Here is a 20,119-nt window from a genome sequence, read left to right as displayed (position 1 = left end):
CTATTTGATTAAGAGTTAGTTAAAGTTGCCTGTTTTTGTGTAATCGAGAGTTTGTTTGTTTTTGTATTTATGTTCTGAATTAGAACAGTTAACAAGTGACGTAAGTTGCCTAGGTAACAACATTTCTCCGAACGTTTCAATTGATGCTGAATTCTTGGGATTTACTTGGATGTTTCAGTCATTAATCAAACAATTCCGAATGTCATTAGCAAGGACGCATCGTCCCCTAAATCCAGACACAAACACAAGTTGTGTGTACGTGAACGCGATTTTTCCTCGTAATGTTCACATGTTGAGTCATGTGTGGCTGCTCTAACGGGCGCAGCGGTGCTTGCCTAGACAATACCCAGCCGTGTTCGCCGCGTGACGCGTACTGCGCGTCTTCTCTTATACAGTCTGTCGTTATTACTCTCTGAAGTAGCTATACCTACCTATAGTGCGCCCCAATTAGTCACATTACAAGTGATAGTGCTATCAGACAAGACGTAGCGTAGATATGTTGTTTAGTAACTTAAAAAATAAATTAGACGTAAGTGACAGCTAGTGTGTGTAGTTTGAGTATCTAAAACGCTTGTTAATAAAAATATTAGTGCAATAAGTTTGAATGTGCAATATAGTGTTTTTAGTATAGTGAATTGATCTGATGTTGTTTGCTGAAGTGCCATTTTATAGTGATATTTAACTACCACGGTGGGTACTTGGTTTTGCATATGATCCTTGCATTTATTGCCTATAACGTAGAGACCTTTTATGAAGTAAGCTATTTATATTCAGCTGATGAATAAGCAATGAAATACATTGAGAATCAAATGCAGAAATTAGTTGTATTGATTTGTTAAACGATTTTGCACGGAGAACATTATTTGTTCTCTTTGAGCATGTTGCATTTAAATTCTTAGATTTATATGTAGATATTCAGTAGTTAGATTATACCGTCTGTATTTTATAAGATATACTTATTACACTTGAAGTATTCTGATGTAGAGCTAACAACAACTGCAATTTCAGTGTTCTTTGTTAAAATATTTAAATTATCAATTATATTGTGTTTATGACATCTGCATCAATGAAAACGTTTACAATCATTGCGTTATAATATTTATATTAAAAAAACAAGTATGTATGATCAAAATGCAGTTAGAGATGCACACACTTTTTGGCAATATTTGATTATAAACAAAAGCATGTACTAACATAATAAGTTGTATGTATATCTTTATGTATTTATTGTCTGCAGACGAGGCGACTAACCACGCAAACTTGGCTGTTTTTCTCTAAAATTAAAACAAAATACAACACTATTGCACACCAAAGTAAGTTTTAGATCAATGACAATTACTAGCGTTTTCTTTTTTTTTGCTTGCTATGTTTTTTAACCGAAGTTTCTGAAAGCGTCATCAATTTTCCTTGACTTCAGTTTTCATGTAAAGTTTTATGATTGATTCGTTAATTTGGTCCACCAATCATAAAAGTTGACATGACATCTGATATCAGATATTTTGATGACCTTTCTCTGGGTGAGATTTTTCTATACGCTGCTTCTTCGTTCGATTTATCAAATCGACGAAGAGGTGACGCTATGTTTTCAAAACTAACATTCAATTGTTTTGCCACGCTTGTTTTGATAATAATTCACGAATATTTTGGCCATTATTTACCCCGGGTCTCATGTCATGACAATGATTGACCGGATACGCCTCATTTTGACTTGACATCGTTTTGTTTTCACATTCCATAGTTGCTATGGAGTTTTGTAAAAGATCATTGCTCATTTTTGTAGCACTAGTGCTCCTTTTATTTAGGTCCTTAGGTACCTGTGTTATTGTAATATTTCAAACAATGTTCCTAGAGAGTAATGAGAGGTGGAATTCACTGTATCAGTCAGGAAAATGGGAGGTGTATCAAAGGAAAACTGATATATTATAATTATGTTAATTACGTAAACGGTCGGGTTCCACGCGAATGTACATACAATGTAAATTACTCACGTTCGACGTAAATATAATCTTGTTTGTACATCACGTCGGTTTTCCGGGCGTTTGTCAAGGTCTGCTTTACATAAAGAATTTGACTAGGACTTCCTTCCTTTGACGTACCTACAGACGACGGAACATCACCCTTCCTGAACCTGTCAAATTTTCTCGAATTGATTTTCAACTTTTTCACAATAGAGGATGGTTAATGTTCGGTTCATAAAAATTGGCAGAAACAAGCAGGTTGACCTGCTAGTGTCAGTACTATTGAAACTTTACGAAACAATTGCATCTTGCCATCAAACAACCTTTGACAAATCAAGCACAATAGACAACAACTATTCTGCCAACGGTTCTAACTAATTGTTAAGAAAATTACTAATTTGGTTAAAAAACTATTTCGTAATATCCTGTACTAAAACTATAAACAACGTTAGAATTATCAGAAGTTGGTTGATGACTAATGTAACAACATAACTTGTGCCTAAATAGCTGATTCAGTGTGTTATCATCAGATAAGCGTCTATTGATTAATGTCGCAAGTAAACCGCACAGTGCAGTCAGATAAATGATTATTTTTCCTAGTAATAAGGAAACTGAATTTTAGTCATTGTGATTAGAATCTAAGAAATATATATAAGGGGGTTTTATTTATAAAGTATTATATATATTTTCCGGTCTTTGTGTCCTCTTGTAGTAATCAACATACATACATGTGTTATCGACCTATCAAATATTTGTTATCGTTGTGACTCTTATCGTAATCATTATCATACATGGTCAAGTCACTGACATTGTAAGTACGTTATTACTAAAATAATACCTGTTGTAATGTTCTGATTTGTGTCCCTGTCAATATTGTGCGACATGAAGATCTGCATCAATTAACCCATACTGCTAATTTAGATATTATTATTTGAATTTGTGACTGAGGACGTAAATGCTCCTAATAGAGTTATCATGAAATTATCTCGCTAATTCAAACAAATCTTCAAAGCAAACATCAACTGAAATGTCTTTGTGCTTCGGGTCAATCGCCCGAGATAAAAATATATTGTACCAAAGCGTCACATGTTTACGAGCCAGTCCAAAATAACAGCCATTGTAGCGAATAAAGACCAGTGTTGGTCCTTTGACGCCAAGGAACAATGAATTTGGGAACAAGGACCAGAGTCCTTGCCAAGCTATGACGCTCTCGGGATAAAGGCAGAATAAAGACTTGCGTGTTGCTTTGAACAAAACGTTTAATGATTCTTGAGAATATTTAATTGCAATTTAATTTGCGTTTCGACAGAAATTAGTAAATGGAAAATTAGAGGTATACAGAATGTGATAGTACAGCAAATAAATGATTCGCTTAAAACAGTAAATGAGGATAAGGAAAAGTCAATAATGAACAGAATCCATCAAATGACAGTTGCTTATCGAGCATCAATCACATATCAGGCAGAAACTGATAGCATTCATTCCTTACGATCAAAGCAGTTTCATTACGAATGGCTACGTTTATTAGCAATATCCATTAGTACTATCTGGCTATCTTACCACTAGCTCTGTCCCCGAGTTTCGCTCGCAATTTGAGCTGAGTATTTTTGATGCCATATTTATTTATAGATCATAAATCATTTCAGTAGAACTTTCATATGAACCTCAAAGATTTTAAATGCGAATATGGGTCTTTATTATGCTTCCACAAAGGGCTTACTTTTGCACGTAAATAGATTTGGGTTAGCTAGATGCAGATAGGCTACTTTTAATCTTAATTTGTTTACTACAGTCTACAAAAGATATGATAGAAGACTAGTTATGCGTACTTATACGTACGTCTGTCTGAAATAGTAGGTGTCACGCTGGTTTCTATCCAATTAGTGGGCGCCTGTAAATAGTTTGAAGTCAATTAGACGTGGCTGCCGTGTCACTGTCCGTTTGTGTATGTACGTATAGAAAACATACATGTGTCGGTTATGTAGGCAAATATGTGTTTTCGCTGATTGAAGGGGATATCGCTTACCTTTTAAATCTAATGTCGTTGATATTGCCGGATGGTATACAAACTAGTTTTAATTTAATAAAGGTTAGTTTTGAAGTCACTGAAAAACAGTTATTTGGTAATCTCTGAATAAATGTGATAAAAAGCATAATTTATTTATTTATTTATACTTTATGTGCAAAATAGGTACATTGGCGGACTTAATGCCTCAAGGCATTCTCTACCAGTCAACCATCGGGTTAAAGGGAGAAAATAAATAATAATAATCCATTACATACCCACTTAGTTATAACATTTATTCTATATAGTTACTGAGAATACTCAATACGTGAGTGCTTAGTAAGAAATATCGCACAAGAATGTTTCATCGTTTATCTAACATGGTTCTAATCAATTATACTAATTGTGAAGTAATAAGGATAGCAGATGCAAGAAAATTTTATAGAGTAAATAATATTAAAAATGTGCCTCATATCGGAAATGTAAGGGCAGATGTTTTGCAGGAATTTACCAAAGATGTTTCTGAACGTATGAGCCAGAACAAAAAATGATGATCACCTGTCGAAACGAACGCAAATAACCTCAGTACATATAGTCATTTATTTTCTATTTATAACAGCGCTGTTTTTAATTAAATTGTTTTGTATGTGTGATGAAAATTCGGCGAAAACTACGTCATTTAAATTCATACAACCTGGGTTATTTATTTTGACGTTACTATTGAATTTTTCCTTAAATTAAGTCACAAAAATAATATTTATATATTTCCTTTTACTGGGATTTAATAACACATAGTATGTGCATTTAATGAAGTTGACTGCATTCAGAGTCGATAAGGATATCATGAGTTGCAGTTTTTAATCTGCTGATAAAATATGCGTTTATTAATTACTTTTGTAGCCTTTAACGAAAAGCTTGCTTTATAAACCTAAACCTACTTGGTAAAAATTGTATATTTTTTGTTGTGAGTTCTAAATATAAATCATCATCGAATATTAATCTTTGAATTAGCATTCACGGGGATTACGTCGTAGTATTTCCCAATCAAAGGAAGGAAAAAATATAGGTCTTTGATGCTTATTACTCAGCTGCGGTTCAAAGGACCAATAACCAACCTTTGCTACGTAACCAGGCGATTCAATAACTAACCATTTATTCCACTATTGAATCCGATGTTCTTAGACGATTGCTACCAATTGCAGACTTATATCTATGCACCTATGTATAAATAAATGATCAATGTTAACAGAAAATTGCATTTAATAAAATTTTGCTTTAGATGCAAACCTCTTTTGCAACATAACGTGGGTCTATTTCGAACTTCTTGGTTGGCAACGTTCTATTTTCAAATGTTCATTTTGTCTTCGTTTTTGTTTGCCAGCCAGTATGCAGCTTGACATTCTTGGTTTAATTATGGGTACCAGATAAAAAAAAAACTATTCATAGAAGGATTATAAAACTTACAATGATTGATGTATTGTTAACAATACTTATTGTTTACGAAATTACTTTCGCGAACAATGTTATCAGTGTCACAAAATATTTTTCACGATAAACACGTAAGAATATTGCCATAATCTCGAGATAACGAACCTCTTTGTTTATGAGTTCTACAAAATGTACACAACAGATTTAGGACAGTCTCAGGTGATATACAAAACAATTATAGTTCCTCAAATATACCTACCAGAGATAAAGTTGTTTATTGTTGATTCAAATAAAAATGTCGAAAATTGAATTCGTCTCCATTCATTATAGCGTAGTAAAAGGTTATGTTTATTTATTTATTTTTGTGTTAGTGCTTGCAATAGATGTTTAGAGGAGTGCATTTGGGCAGTGACTAATGAATGATGTTTGTGTTTCAGATGCCCCGCGGCCGGGACGAAATGCAAGTAAACGTGGCAGGCTTAAGGAGAAATATTAAAAACCTCGCGCACAACTATTCCGATGCCCAGGTATAGTATTGTATTTGTAAAGTGTTAAAAGAATAGCCACAGTTTGTGTGTGGCTATTGCAAATGAATTAAATTCATCTCAAGTTAATGACGCAGTCTTCTGTTTTTCAACTGGTCTTTAAGAAACAATCTATAAGGTATAAAATATCGCTCGAGGACTTGGGCGTTCAAGACAAAAGCCACAAAGAGCTATAATAGAACAAGAGCATTCTCTCGCGGCAATTTGGCATTCCTAACGAATTATTTTAATGTAAATAGACGCAAAGCATTCTTACGTAGATATTCACGTTAAGGTGTAAAGAGAAAACGTACCCATATAAATATTAATAATCTGCCGAATTCCTCGAGAGAACATGTTCAAACTATCAGTCTCTTAGTCAGTGCTTAAAGGTGGACTGAGAAATTATCTCCATAACCCCCGACCTTGATCACTCCCCCCCCCATTGTTTTTGCTGCGGCTTGGCTTCCCTATTTCATTAAACCACCCTTCGCCACTGATACCCATTGGTATTAAATCTTAAATTCTCGCTCCAGGTAAAAGTGCGCGAGGCGACATCGAACGATCCATGGGGCCCCTCCAGTACTCTGATGGCGGAGATCGCCGACCTCACGTACAACGTGATGGCCTTCACAGAGATCATGCAGATGATCTGGAAGCGCCTCAACGACCACGGCAAGAACTGGAGGCATGTCTACAAGGCGTTGGTCCTCATGGAGTATCTAATCAAGACCGGTAGCGAGAAGGTGGCGATGCAGTGCAAAGAGAATATCTTCGCTATACATACGCTGAAAGACTTTCAGTATATGGAGGAGGGGAAAGATCAGGGTGAGTCTACACTATAAGTATTTTTAATACATATAGAACAAGATCTTTTGTCAACGCACTTACTTTGGGTTTCTATAATCGATTTATCCATAGTTTTGCGATGAGAGATTGGTTATTGTAATCCGCATTTAATCGTAAGCTGCACATGTATGGCTATAAGTTCGAATATCGTATCGACATAATAACTATAATGTAATGTGTAGTACTTTATATTATTTATAATATCCGTGAATAAGTGTAGCATTGTTCTCGTTGACGTAAGATCTTGATACTAAAAGTCGTTAAATATTTATTCTTTTACGGTTTAATACATTGTAATTAAAATCCTGGTGGAAAGACGTTACAAAAAGCCTTTATAACAAATATATTTGGTCAATTTTATTCAATTGCCTTGTATTACCAAATCAGTACCCATTAGGACCACATTTAGAGCTTGAGAGCCTTATAGCATTTAGCTGGTGCTAATCACATATGTACACTTACGAAACTCATCGACATTAACAGCCAGACTAATTGCTAATCATGAGCGAAATTTTAATCGTGGAGGATGGTAGGCGTTGCGTTATCTGTGGGACCGATATGGACAGGGATTGCCAACCTTTGTTTAGGAAGAATTTTAATTTGTTTGTTGTCGTGGCGATTGTTGCGACACTTGTTTCTTGCAGTTTTGTCAAAGAAAGGGCAATGATTTGAGTCTGCAATTTTTAGCATTAAAAAATCAGAGTTTTAGCTAAATGTAGATCTTGACCGTGTCTTTTAAAATGTATTTTTATGGTGCATTGTTCTATGTCTGAATCGTTGTATTGGGTTAATAACTTTTTGATTTGTATAAATTAGCCATAAGCCCAAATTAGCGCATCGATAGCAGAATATTGTGGACTAATGAGCTTTTTACACGCCAGCCCATATTTTATGTGACTTTCATAAATCGAATATTATATTTCATTTGGAATAATCCCATATATTGACAAACCCTGTAACAGATGCACCGCACTGGGATGTTTCATGTTAAATTCAGTTATTCAGTTTGATAGTGAGTGTGGCCACGTTAACAACTATTTTATTCACAAAGTAGAAAGTGCGATTGGTGTAAAATACTCCTCAAGTGAGTAAAAGAGGACTGATAGCTAGCAATATGCTTATCAACATCATCACAATGAGAAAGAAATCTCAAACCCATATTATAATGATCATTATAAAAACGCCCCCTATTCAGAAATGCCTCAAGGACCCTCGCTGTAATCTACACTTTTATTTTTCAGGTCTAAACGTCCGCGAAAAAGCGAAAGCTCTAGTAAACCTTCTGAAAGACGACGAGAGGTTAAAGAACGAGCGTGCTCGGGCTCTCAAGGCCAAGCAGAGGTTCGCGCAGAGTGCCAGCGCCTTCGGCAGCGACGGAGCCCTAGACACGCCGAGCAGCCCCTCCTACCCCGCGGTTAGTGGCGCCCTAGTCACCGAAGTAAACTAACCTTACACTATATAGGTCTTAGGGCTTTAGTGTTGTTTGTGTTCTCATCTGAATGGTGTTCTAAACTTTCCTTCTCTATTTCATTCTCATTTATGTGTTTTTAACCATCATTATAAAAGTTCACTAGTTGTGTAATCTGGTCTTAAATGATTGTGGGCAGGGTCTTATCATCAACCTTTTCTGACGCTCCCAAAGAGTGAGCAAAAATATGGTTATTGCAGGGCCCTCGCGTGGCCCTCTATTGCAAAGTGATCACATACATTTGTCATTTACAGTTCACAAACATGCTTTTACATCTATATTTTTCTTTTAAGAGCATTTTCAATGGCTTCCGCGAGGATTGGGATCCTGTCCATTTCGCCCACACCACGTCATTTCACGAAATCATTTATATGTTATCATTGCACTAGTCCCGTTCTGCGCCTGGCTGTGTTAACTTTCTGTTGTTCTACTCGTAACCCCGTGTTGTGTCCCCTTGCAGTTCGGCAGCGACGGCGCGTTAGACACACAATCCAGCCCCACCTACCCTGCGGTGAGCACTTACTAACATAAACTAGTACCTTAATTTACATGGACAGGTCTACTTTATCTTGACGGAATATCAGAAACCATTTTTGAACAATTAAAATGATTGGATAGTAACCGCCATTCATTTTGGACCGTTCTATTTTTCATCTTGTATGTATTCTGTGTGTGAAACTGTTTAATAAAATAAATAAATAAAGAACTTGAAATAGTGTGTCAAACAGTCTGCTGGCTGACAATTAGCTGGCTTGCGAAACTATCGAATCTCGTTGAGTCCAGAGTAGACCCTCTATTTTCGAATTTAGCAAAGACATTACTTTGTTATGCTGAATCCGGTTAGACTGGAAGCCGACCCCCAACATGGTTTTTCTGTTTTCAGTGTGTCAAATGTATTTTTATATGTGCAATAAAGAATAATAATGGTTGGGAAAAGGCTCGGGAGATGATAATCACTTTTAATGCGCTCTGGTGAAGATTATCAAGGGTAATTTTTCCATTTCCAGCTAAGCGGTGATTCAGCGGAGTGGTCAGGGCGGGACGCGGAGCTCGCGCGGCCGCTGACAGCCGGCGAGGAGGAGCTGCAGCTGCAGCTGGCGCTCGCCATGTCGCGCGAGGAGGCGGAGCGCGAGGAGAGGCGCCGCCGCTCCGACGACGTGCGTCTGCAGCTCGCCATCAGCCAGAGCCAGCAGGACTTCCAGTGAGTAGATAGTGCCTGTAACAACTTAGACATTCACGTCACGTGGATCGCGGAAGAGAAAGAAGTGGAAGTGGCCTTGTACCTGTACGGTACGAGAGCAGTGACACCAAGTTCACACATAGTTTTCGCCTAGTTATTGTTTATCAAAATAAGTTCCTACGTCCTCAATAACACTTCCATTTGCTTTGTCTTCCGTGATAACGATACATGCACATTTGCACTCACGATCGCCATTCAAGAATGCCACGGCTGTGAGCGGACGAGTGTGGTAGTAGCAAAGATACCCTGAAAGCTGGCCATTCCTTTCCTGATGCCAAATTGAGCTATAAACCCCTACACCCAGAGACTCCTAACTTCCCACATACCATCCCTCCTCCCTCCCACCCAGACTGGAAGCCTACCTCCGCGAGGAAGCCCTACACCTGCACACATACAAGCGCCGGGCCCCGACTTGCCCCGCCTGGCTGCCGAGCTGCTGCGACTGCCTCGCCACAGTCAGTCCCGACTCACTTGTTGTACAGTATTCGTAAGTAGGGCTATAACACCATAATGTACATCGGTTGGAGTTTTAAGTAGTAGTATAAAATAAAAAGAAAATAAATAATAGTTTAAAAAAACTAAAAAACACGCTTTTTATAGAAAAACGAACTAAAAAATAGAAAATAAATTTAAATGAATTTAAATTAAGAAAACAGTGTTAAAAATTTCAATGAATATAAATTAATAGTGTGAATACAAAAAAAAAATATTTAAAAAAAGCGTGGGGTGCTTTTTAAGATATTATCGAAATGAAAATCTCTGTACTCATATCTGTCAATAAAATATTTGTAACTATTGACACCATGCACCCCACGCTTTTTTTTAAATATATTTTTTTTGTATTTACACTATTAATTTATATTCATTGAAATTTTTAACACTGTTTTCTTAATTTAAATTCATTTAAATTTATTTTCTATTTTTTAGTTCGTTTTTCTATAAAAAGCGTGTTTTTTAGTTTTTTTAAACTATTATTTATTTTCTTTTTAAACTATTATTTATTTTCTACTTTTTAGTTTGTTTTAAAACTATTATTTGTTTTGTAGAATTAAAATTCTCTTTAGTATACAAAAATTTGTCAATATTAGAGAAAACGGCTAAAGATAATTATTGGAAATAAAAATTAACATCGAGTCCTGCCTTATCGACTGTAGAGAAAAATTCTAGAAAATTTTAATTAATTTTCCTACCTTATCGACTATAGATGAAAATTATATAAATTAACAAAAATCATATTTTGCAAATTGAAAAGCCTAGAAGTCGGTGTCTAATGGATGTTACTAAGTTAATTTTGCCACCGACTTCTAGGCCGATGCACCTAAAATTAGTTTTTTTTGCTTTTTAGTGTTTTGGGAAGTCGGTTTAATTTTTTTGTAAAAAGGTTATTTATTTAAAGCTTTTCAGTGATACGAATAGTTGTCACTATCCATACAAGTGGGAAGTCCTCATCAATACAAAGAATATAAGTCCAAACGAGGTATTTTACATATTCAGTTGTCTAGTTCCCTCGACTTTCTCTGGTCTTCATCATCAGGTCAGCTCCAAACCTTCACTGTTGCATAGGTCATGTCAATACGAATAATTTAAGCCCAAACACGAGGTAGTTTACATATTCAGTTGTCGAGTTCCCTCGACTTTCTCTGGTCTCCATCATCAGGTCAGCTCCAAACCTTCACTGTTGCAAAGGTCTTGTCAATACAAATAATTTAAGCCCAAACACGAGGTAGTTTACATATTCAGTTGTCGAGTTCCCTCGACCCTCTCTGGTCTCCATCATCAGGTCAGCTCCAAATCTTCACAGTTGAATAGTGCTATTAGGCGTACACCTGAGTGTCAAGTTTTTACCCTATGTATGCCTACAACTTTTGAAGGTTGCCCTCGATTTCTCAGGGTTTCCATCATCAGATCCTGACCTGATGACTATGGGACCAACTGGCAGCTATTCCGAGTCGAACAAAAAAAGAATCACGTAAATCGGTCTATAAACCTCGGAGTAATCGATTGTATGTGTAACCTCCTCCTTTTTGGGAAGTCGGTTAAAAATGGAATAATTTTATCAAATTAGTGTATTGTCATCGGTCCTCAATAAATCTACAAAGTTTGAACGAAATCTGGCCGTTTAAAGTGGGTCAAAATCGCGCCCAAAGAAGTCGGTTACAAACAAACATACAGGTGAAGCTAATAAAAAGCGTGTAAAAAGGACTATCTGAATTTTTATACGAAACGGTAGTGGTATAGATTAGCTTACGGTTCTAACCAACTTCCAAAAAGGAAGATTCTGAATCCTTCGTCATATTATTTTTGAGTCATGTTTATGGACAGGCATAAAACATTATGTAGTGATGTACAAAAACTAGTTTCTTACATTGAAAATATTTCAGATGGGTATTTTTTTCTAATATTTAACTACCCTTTAAAACAAGACCATTTTTTAGTATCCCAGACGACCATTGCACTATGAGGTTCTTCTCTTTGGGACCTCATTACATTGTTCTAACGCATAAGTTAACCATTCACCCTTTCTCCCTCAGGACGGATGACTTACCACCTACGCAAAGCAAGAGTCAGGCATCAGGTCAGCAGTCCCACCTGCTGGATCTACTCGACGTGAACCTCGCCAGCCCGCCCGCGCCAGAACCCTGGGCACAGCCACGACCTGTAAGTATTAAACTTATAATATAGTTGGCGCCAAAGTTAATACTAACTTCCGAGCTTATATAAGTATCATGTATACAATAGCTTATAAGTGGGGACCTATAATTGGCAGCATGTTGCATAAATTTTTGTATAATTATTTAATGTTACTGCTGTTGGTCCTCCAAATAATAAATAGATAAATATAAGTGAGCCATTGAGCCGATGGCAAAAATATATTTTTGTGCTGCTACTTAGGCGAAGATCCGAGCCGCCATTTAGAATTGGCAAAGAATTCTTGTATGTTGTTTGTTTCCTTTATCTTAGATACGATTGTTACCCATAAAACAAAGAAAAAGGGAAAACGAAAAGGTTTATTTTCACTGAAATGTTTCCATTCTTTGTGTAATTGTGACTGAATTTAAACGTGCACTCATAATCAATTGTGCTCTATTCTATCCTTCTATGCAGTTGGAATTTGGCATATTTGCTGAGTCGATGGTAAGATGATTGTGTGGAGAAAGTATTTCGCTAGATTTACGTTATGTTGTGTTATTTATGTAATTCAAGAATGAATTTGATTTTATGCACAGATAAGCTACAAAAAATATGTCTTAATTGTGAACTTTGTAGGCTACGTATGAAAATATTATATGGGTACTTAAATGTTTTTAAGTTATTTAATAAGTGTTTGTGTTTACAGGAGACATCATCAGACGCGTGGTCAGCAGTGGGCAGCCCGGCGAAGGACCCGTGGGCCCCCGCAGCCGCGCCGCCCGACCCTTGGGCTCCTGTGGGACATGTAAGTCTTGCAAGCTCGTCACTAGCGCAAAAAATACTAAAATTAACGATCTATAATTGACAATGACGTTCTATAAATAGATAATTATCATAAAAAAGAGGGGTGTTCTTAGTTTGATCGCTAGGTCCGTACCGTAGCACTAAAACGGATAAACCGATTTGAGTGCATTTTTTAGGGTTCCGTAGCCAAAATGGCAAAAACGGAACCCTTATAGTTTCGTCATGTCCGTCTGTCCGTCTGTCCGTCTGTCCGTCTGTCACAGCCGATTTACTCGGAAACTATAAGTACTACAGTGATGAAAATTGATGGGAATATGTGTTGTATGAACCGCTACAAAAATATGACACTAAATAGTAAAAAAAAGAATTGGGGGTGGGGCCCCCCATACATGTAACTGAGGGATGAAATTTTTTTTTTCGATGTACATACCCGTGTGGGGTATCAATGGAAAGGTCTTTTAAAATGATATAAAGTTTTCTAAAAAACATTTTTCTTAAAGTGAACGGTTTTTGAGATATCAGCTCTCAAAGTCGTAAAAAGTATGTCCCCCCCCCTCTATTTTTATAACTACGGGGTATAAAATTCTAAAAAAAATAGAGGTGATGCATGCTAATTAACTCTTTCAACGATTTTTGGTTTGATCAAAGTATCTCTTATAGTTTTTGAGATAGGTTGATTTAACTGTAATTTACGGAACCCTTCGTGCACGAGTCCGACTCGCACTTGGCCGGTTTTTAGACGAATGCAGGTGTTCAAGCATTGTCTCTCAGACAAGAATTTTAAAACTATGTAATATATTTTTTTTATGTTTATCTAAAATAAGCCTACTCCAAATAAAATTGGGATAAAAGCTGGACGATGATGTTTCTTATCTAAGATATATATGTTGTACAGGGCAAGTCTCCGATCTCGGTGCTGTCATCGCCTTCATCGTCGGAGCTGGAGCAGTTTGACGCGCTGTCGCAGCGGCCGCGCACCAACCACAACAACAACCCCGAGCCCGACCCCTTCGACCTCACTGCGCTTAGTACGTTATACTACTTCATCATCTAACTATCTAAACTATGTTAGGGTTAAACATTTGGACGGATCACAAATTAACAATACCAAATAGCGAATAATCCACGCATAAATTGCGAAGCCATTTTCCCGCGGCCCGTGGGAACTACTGCCCTTACCAGGTAAAAATATAGCCAATAGATGTTACTTGCAGATAATGCAGTTTTCTAATGGTGAAAGATTTTTTTTAAATCCTGTAGTTTTTTAGTTTATCCAATTTTACCTATTTATAATTTTACTTTTTTAAACAAACAAACAAACTTAAAAAAGTAAACTAATTGATATCTATTGCACAGGTGATAACCTAACGCCGCTGCCAGCGTCTCCTGTATCAAACAACTTGGGCGCGATCAAGAAGTCTCCGTCGGCGTTCCTGGGCGAGAACTCGTCGCTGGTGAACCTCGACCGCCTGCTGCAGGCGCCGCCCGCCGACCCGCCGCAGCCCAACCCCTTCGCCACAGAGCCGCCGCCACGGACGCAGGCCATGTTCGCGCAGCCACAGCCTGTGAGTAGTGAGAACTGAGTCAAAGGGGGCAATAAGGTCTTGAGGATAGTTTGATGGACTATTAGAATCATAAATGAAGATACTCTAAAATGTATTTTTTTTACAAGCTATGTAAAAAATTTAGCTTTTATGTTTGAGTTTAAAATGATTTACGTTAAGCAAAAAATGAGTCTAATTACTCTCTCGTACTATTCAGGCACGACTCACCATGAACGAGTTAAAGCAGCAACAAATGGGCCTCACGGGCCTAAACTTTGGCGCACCGTCTCCAGCTTTCGGCGCCCCCGCACCCGCCCCCCTCGCTCCCCTCGCGCCGCTGGCGCCCGCGCCGCTCATGCCGGCGGCACCGCTCGCGCCCGCGCCGGCGCCGCTGCTGGGCGGCGCGGCGGCGGCGGCGGACCCGTGGGCGCCCGTGCCCGCGCCGCGCTCCAACTCGCCCTGGTCGCCTCCACATGCGCGGCATACACCCAACCCCTTCCTCTCCTAGCTAACCACCACACAGGTACAACACACACTTCATACTTATTTATTACTTACACTTTACTGACAACACGATTCTCATGAAATATTTTCATTCTAGGGTTCAAGGTAACGCGGGGCATGGCGGGAGCGCGGCAGCCGGCCGACGCCGTACTCGCGCCCCGGGGCCGGGCCGGGCAGGGCCGGCGCCGGGCTCGGCTCGGCCGCCGAGCGGGCCGCCGCTCGCCCACACAAACTGTTCTACTATCACGACTACGTGTACTTGACCAAATCGTAACTGTACGCTCGCGAGTGATCACTGTGACGTCATCGCGCCGTCGCATCTGTCGAACAATACATTATTCCTCAGTCTGCGCTTCTATGGAATTAGTATTTTTGATTTTTTATACGTCCTATAAAATAAAATCACCAATTTTGATTACCAATATTATGTATGTATATTAATTGTATTTGTTGTAATAATTAATTTACGCAAACGGTGTGTGGTATAATCATGTGACTTTGTTTATTTTGTGGAGTCAATAAGGTGGTAGGTAGATCGGGTGTCGACATAATGAAAACTATTCTGTTGACAACAAAAAAAAAATACAAAACATTTGTTTAAAATAAAAATGTATAAATGAATGACGCTATTTAAAAAATATATAATATATTGAATAAAATTTGTATTAGAAAAAAATACGTCATAATTGTGCTTTCTTTTGCAAAAGATTAGATTATCTTTTGTGTCGATATGTCCATACCCAATAACTACAGACGCAGTATACATTATGTAAAATGAAATGTTTTATTAATAGACTGGATAATGCTGTGAGCTGTCGTGTTTATATGTAGCTGACGATTCTGTGTGTTTGTGTGTGCCGATGTCGATAGATGTAAACTACAGAAAATTATTCGTAATTTTATATTGTACAAATGTCCGACTAATATTTCGATATTGTACATATTCCAATTGAATAAAAATAAAATATAGTTTAATAAAATTATTGTGTTTTCGTGCTAAGTGTAAAAATCTGTGGGAGTTGTCATGAAGTAACAATTAATAGATAAAGCAATATAATGAACACTTTACATAGTATCTACTACTTATATTCAGATGAATTAGATCACTCATAGACTAGCCTGTAAGGAGTACACTGCACATATAAACACACAGGAGATATAGAACGTAGCTTAGTGATAGCGTCAATAGTCTAACTAAAGTGTTGGGGCCGGCGCACACACGCGACGAAACGTTCTCGAATACACATGTATCGTGAACAGTGACGAGGTACGAGAAGTGACTGATATATAATCTGAGAGATGAAAAATCTAAGGCTAGCTATCGCTATCTTCACTGCTCGGCCCCAAACTAATTCGGGTGTTAAGGGTTTTGGTAAGCTTCTCTGTTGCACAGAATTAATGCAAAACTTACACTATGTCCATAGACAAATAGCCCTTTACTAGGTTGTAAGGAAGTTTTAGAAAAACATCAAATGCATTAAGCATGAGATCGCATGAATTCTGTGCAACAAGAAAGTGATTGTCGCGACGACTAAGGTGACAAGTTGTTATTCGTGCCTTAGTAAAGTTTTGTATTACAGTAATTGTATTGTCGCCCTCCATTTCTCTTCTCCCCATAATACTTGTATTTACGGTCATGGGGGTAACTTGCTAGCTTCTCGTAACTTTACTAATTACTTAGTCATTAAAGTAAGGGGACCGGAATGGGTGTTCTTCGGGATAATTATTTGAGAAGCTGTATCGGAAAGCCTGGACATCCTACTAATTAAGTCATCTAGTATTATAACTTTGTCCAAATTACTAACATAAATAATTATTTCTGACTTTCTCTAGGTGATAAGCCCCTGAAAATCCCAGTTACACCCATGATCAATGGTATGTGTCCACTTTGTTTTAGATTATCTAAAGTCACAACACTTCGAGAGTATGCTCTTGAAGTCTCATCCCTTCATAGGGGATTAAGTGTATACTATTACCATTTCATCAGATTGAAATAAAAATACTTATTTGTCATATAAAATTATTTGACTACGCATTTTTTACAATTTGACTTCATTCAAAATGTCTCTTGACTGCTTTCACAAACACCAACTTATATATGTATATTTATAAGCAATAAATTAACTATACCAATTCGATTGGGAGCTAAACACTGACCTTATGTTTTTTATTTCTTTGATATATTCAATTGTGTTGAGAAACACATGTCACAGCTTTTTTATTGTCTACTTTGCTACATTGAGATGTAGTGATTTGAAATTTTATTGAACCTCAATTCAGATTGAGTTCATTTGGCACAAGCGGCAGCTTTGTCATTAACTATGCATTTGGTACATACAAAAGATTAAAGTTTATATGAATGCACTGTATGTACTGTCAACATGTTTGTAATAATTTGCTATCCTCATTATTGTAGTATTCAACGTATTAGATAAATTATGTACGGTTAGTTTACACGCTCAGTGTGTTGTTATTCGTGAAGGAAAACCACCACTTGCCAGATAAAAATCGCATTTATTTAAATAACAATATTACTTTAAAATTCACCGTTAAGAAAATATACAGTTTTTCCATGGTTTTTCTGTGCTGGCAACACATGAGCGTTTGTTTTTTTTTTGTCGCTTATATCTAGCAGGTTGATGTGGTTATTGTTTATCAGTTATTTAGATAAATTATTATTTTTAATATTATTTCCTGACCATTAAATGCATCGATGCTAATTCAACGTGTCACTAGCTAGGGAGAAACTGTAAAGATTAATGTAACTATTTAATTAAAATATATAAGTTTTTCAATACAAACATGTTTTTCATTTCCACTTAACTGTCTCAATTTTATAGAGCCTTCAAGCGCACCAAAGTTCTCTTGGAATAATTATATAAGCCAAACTTGCCGGGTAGTTTTGATCCCCACCACCTCCTAAAAAGTGAGCGCTCTCATTTGCTGCCGTCGAGTAGAAAGGTGGTTGGCGTCGATACCGTACGTTCCTGTTGCTTATATTGATTTATCCCATTAATTATGCTGATTTTGTGTTGGTGAATTAACACAAAATTTCAGTCAATTTGTAATAGATTCTGGTTCCTAAAAATACTACCTCCAACTCGTTATGACAAAGCTACCAGGGAGAGGGTAAAGATAAAAAGTAAAACAACATACTACAATATGATTATAATTTATTCATTAATAGTTTACAAAGACGTTATCGTACAAATATTTCAGAATCAGCATTGCATACAAAATACCCTCAATAAAAAAACATTTCTCGTTTTGTTCATTATAAAAAGGAGTCAACGCTTCCCAAACGTTATCGTAAGTACAGACTTCATACGCAAATGGAAACCGTTTATATACAAGACTATGCACCAGTTACAAAAATCTCCGTTATTTTTCATGTAAAAAATAATAAAAAATGGTTTTTAATCCCATGTCGTAATTCTAAAAGCATGGAATGGACGATTATATAGTTGGGAGCGGATCAAGCTTACCCTAACGTGATAACTTACAATAACTTACCTACCTTACATGTTCATTAATTAGAAGCCAGACTTAGTGCGAAGTACACATCCTACACACCGGCGTCTGAAATGTCGCAGTTATAATGCGATCTACAGATGGTGCTGATGTCGCCAGTGTGTAGAAATATAAGTCTGTCAAATTAACTATGCACAACATGAGACAGTCAACTTATTAGCGAGTATATAACGACAATAACTTATGTATTAGATTGCACTCGTGTGTCAGAGTATATCAGTACGGTATGGTGTGAGTCCAGCGCGTGTTGTGCAGAGTTAAGTGCAGACGGTGTAGCGCATGTACCGGTGTGAGACGCGAGCGGCTCGGGGAGCACTCGTCTGGTATTGCGTCAATCCCTGATTAACTTAAATTAATTACGGTACAGTGTCACTGCGGTGTGTTGTAGGCATCAGTCTCACGGTGTTAACATTCACTAACCTACAGGATACGACGGTAGTACAGTACTGGGGGCTGATAAAAAATTGTATAAAAACCATCGACTAGACACTACAATATCCAATAAATATTTTTCGAAAAATTTCAGAATAATGTCTTCCATACTAAATTTATACCATACAATCTAGAATAAATAATTCAAGCGATACGAGTGACGGTCACAAAATATTTAAATATAAAAATAATTCGACATAAGCAACGTGACGGCAGATCTACCAGTTATAAGAAAATAATCTATGATTACAATAAAGGTGAAGCGATATTTTCATTATGATCACATTCGCGTTACATCGCGCGACACATCATCTTAATCGTACTAAATGCAAAACAGGGCGGCGCCTTGCGGGGACGCATTTTAATGTTTTTTTTTAGTACGAAATGTGTATCATCAATGCAGGAGCATTGACTAACATTCCCATTTTTTATTTATATTATAATAATAAACCATTGGCAGCAGATTCCGTCTCAGAATTAGCTGATTGGATCGTTCGTCGCCGCCACGCTTCGACAAGATGGCGGCTATAGAGGAGTAAAATGGCGCCTGCAGCGCGCGCCCTCACGTCACGACTCCGAGAGTATTGCGAGTACGATTGTATGAGAGATCCATGAGCAACACTCGATGACATGAATGATGATGAATGACTGCTGTTGATGAAGTATTACAAAACCTGTGATGAGCCATAGGCCATTACATAACCGAAAAGTTTATAGAAAAATTGGCAGTTTTCTGTTATGTTGATGAAGTACGTTTCACGTCGAATAACTTTGCTCGAAGTATTATTTCGGGCAATGTTATTTGTCGTGTGGTGTATGAGTGAGTGTGAGCAGTCGGTGAGCAGTGCTTAGTACTCCCAGTGCGTGGCGGTGCTGAGGTCGGGGCCGGCCAGACGGAAGTTGCCGTTCTTGGCGGCGGCGAGGTAGTGTCCGCCCTGCGCCGCGCGGATGGCCAGGCGCGTGGGCTCGCGGAGCTCGAGGTGGAAGCCCTGAGGGGAGTCCGCGTCGCACGAGACCGACTCGCTGTCCGCGTGCCAGTACTTGCCGTTTTGTCCTGGAAAAAAATAATATATGGACATCATGTCACTGCTGTGAAAGGACTCGACATTCTTACAAATTTCTAAACTAACTAAAATCTAGTTAATGGCTGGTTTTCGTATTCAGTTAACAGAAACAAGTGACTTATTATGAAATTAGACAG

General features: G+C 37.6%; 2 protein-coding genes across 12 annotated transcripts in view; one reads left to right on the top strand and one right to left on the bottom strand.

Moving 5' to 3' along the window:
- Positions 1–17,111, top strand: part of LOC110382390 (epsin-2) — a 31,259-nt gene extending 14,148 nt beyond the window's left edge. For 3 of the 11 annotated variants that reach the window (XM_064039633.1, XM_064039615.1, XM_064039603.1), the window contains exons 2-12: positions 5,829–5,918; positions 6,452–6,743; positions 8,006–8,202; positions 8,693–8,743; positions 9,240–9,433; positions 12,004–12,130; positions 12,810–12,908; positions 13,803–13,935; positions 14,264–14,472; positions 14,669–14,974; positions 15,053–17,111. In XM_064039633.1, the coding sequence (XP_063895703.1) occupies positions 5,829–5,918; positions 6,452–6,743; positions 8,006–8,202; positions 8,693–8,743; positions 9,240–9,433; positions 12,004–12,130; positions 12,810–12,908; positions 13,803–13,935; positions 14,264–14,472; positions 14,669–14,959 (1,683 nt within the window). In that variant the 3' untranslated portion in view covers positions 14,960–14,974; positions 15,053–17,111. The other 8 variants (XM_064039617.1, XM_064039627.1, XM_064039609.1 and 5 more) reach the window with 7 other exon arrangements.
- A 1,000-nt stretch (positions 17,112–18,111) lies between these two features.
- The window catches only part of LOC110382391 (protein singed), a 41,382-nt gene continuing 39,374 nt past the window's right edge, over positions 18,112–20,119 (bottom strand). The window contains exon 10 of the mRNA XM_049843509.2: positions 18,112–19,972. Coding sequence (XP_049699466.1) covers positions 19,767–19,972 — 206 coding nt within the window. The 3' untranslated portion in view covers positions 18,112–19,766. The remainder of the gene's footprint in view (positions 19,973–20,119) is intronic.

This window comes from Helicoverpa armigera, chromosome 2 (genome assembly GCF_030705265.1).
Source record: "Helicoverpa armigera isolate CAAS_96S chromosome 2, ASM3070526v1, whole genome shotgun sequence".
Taxonomy (NCBI): domain Eukaryota; kingdom Metazoa; phylum Arthropoda; class Insecta; order Lepidoptera; family Noctuidae; genus Helicoverpa; species Helicoverpa armigera.
Note: the sequence above shows the minus strand (reverse complement) of the source record. Positions and strands in the feature narration are given on the sequence as shown.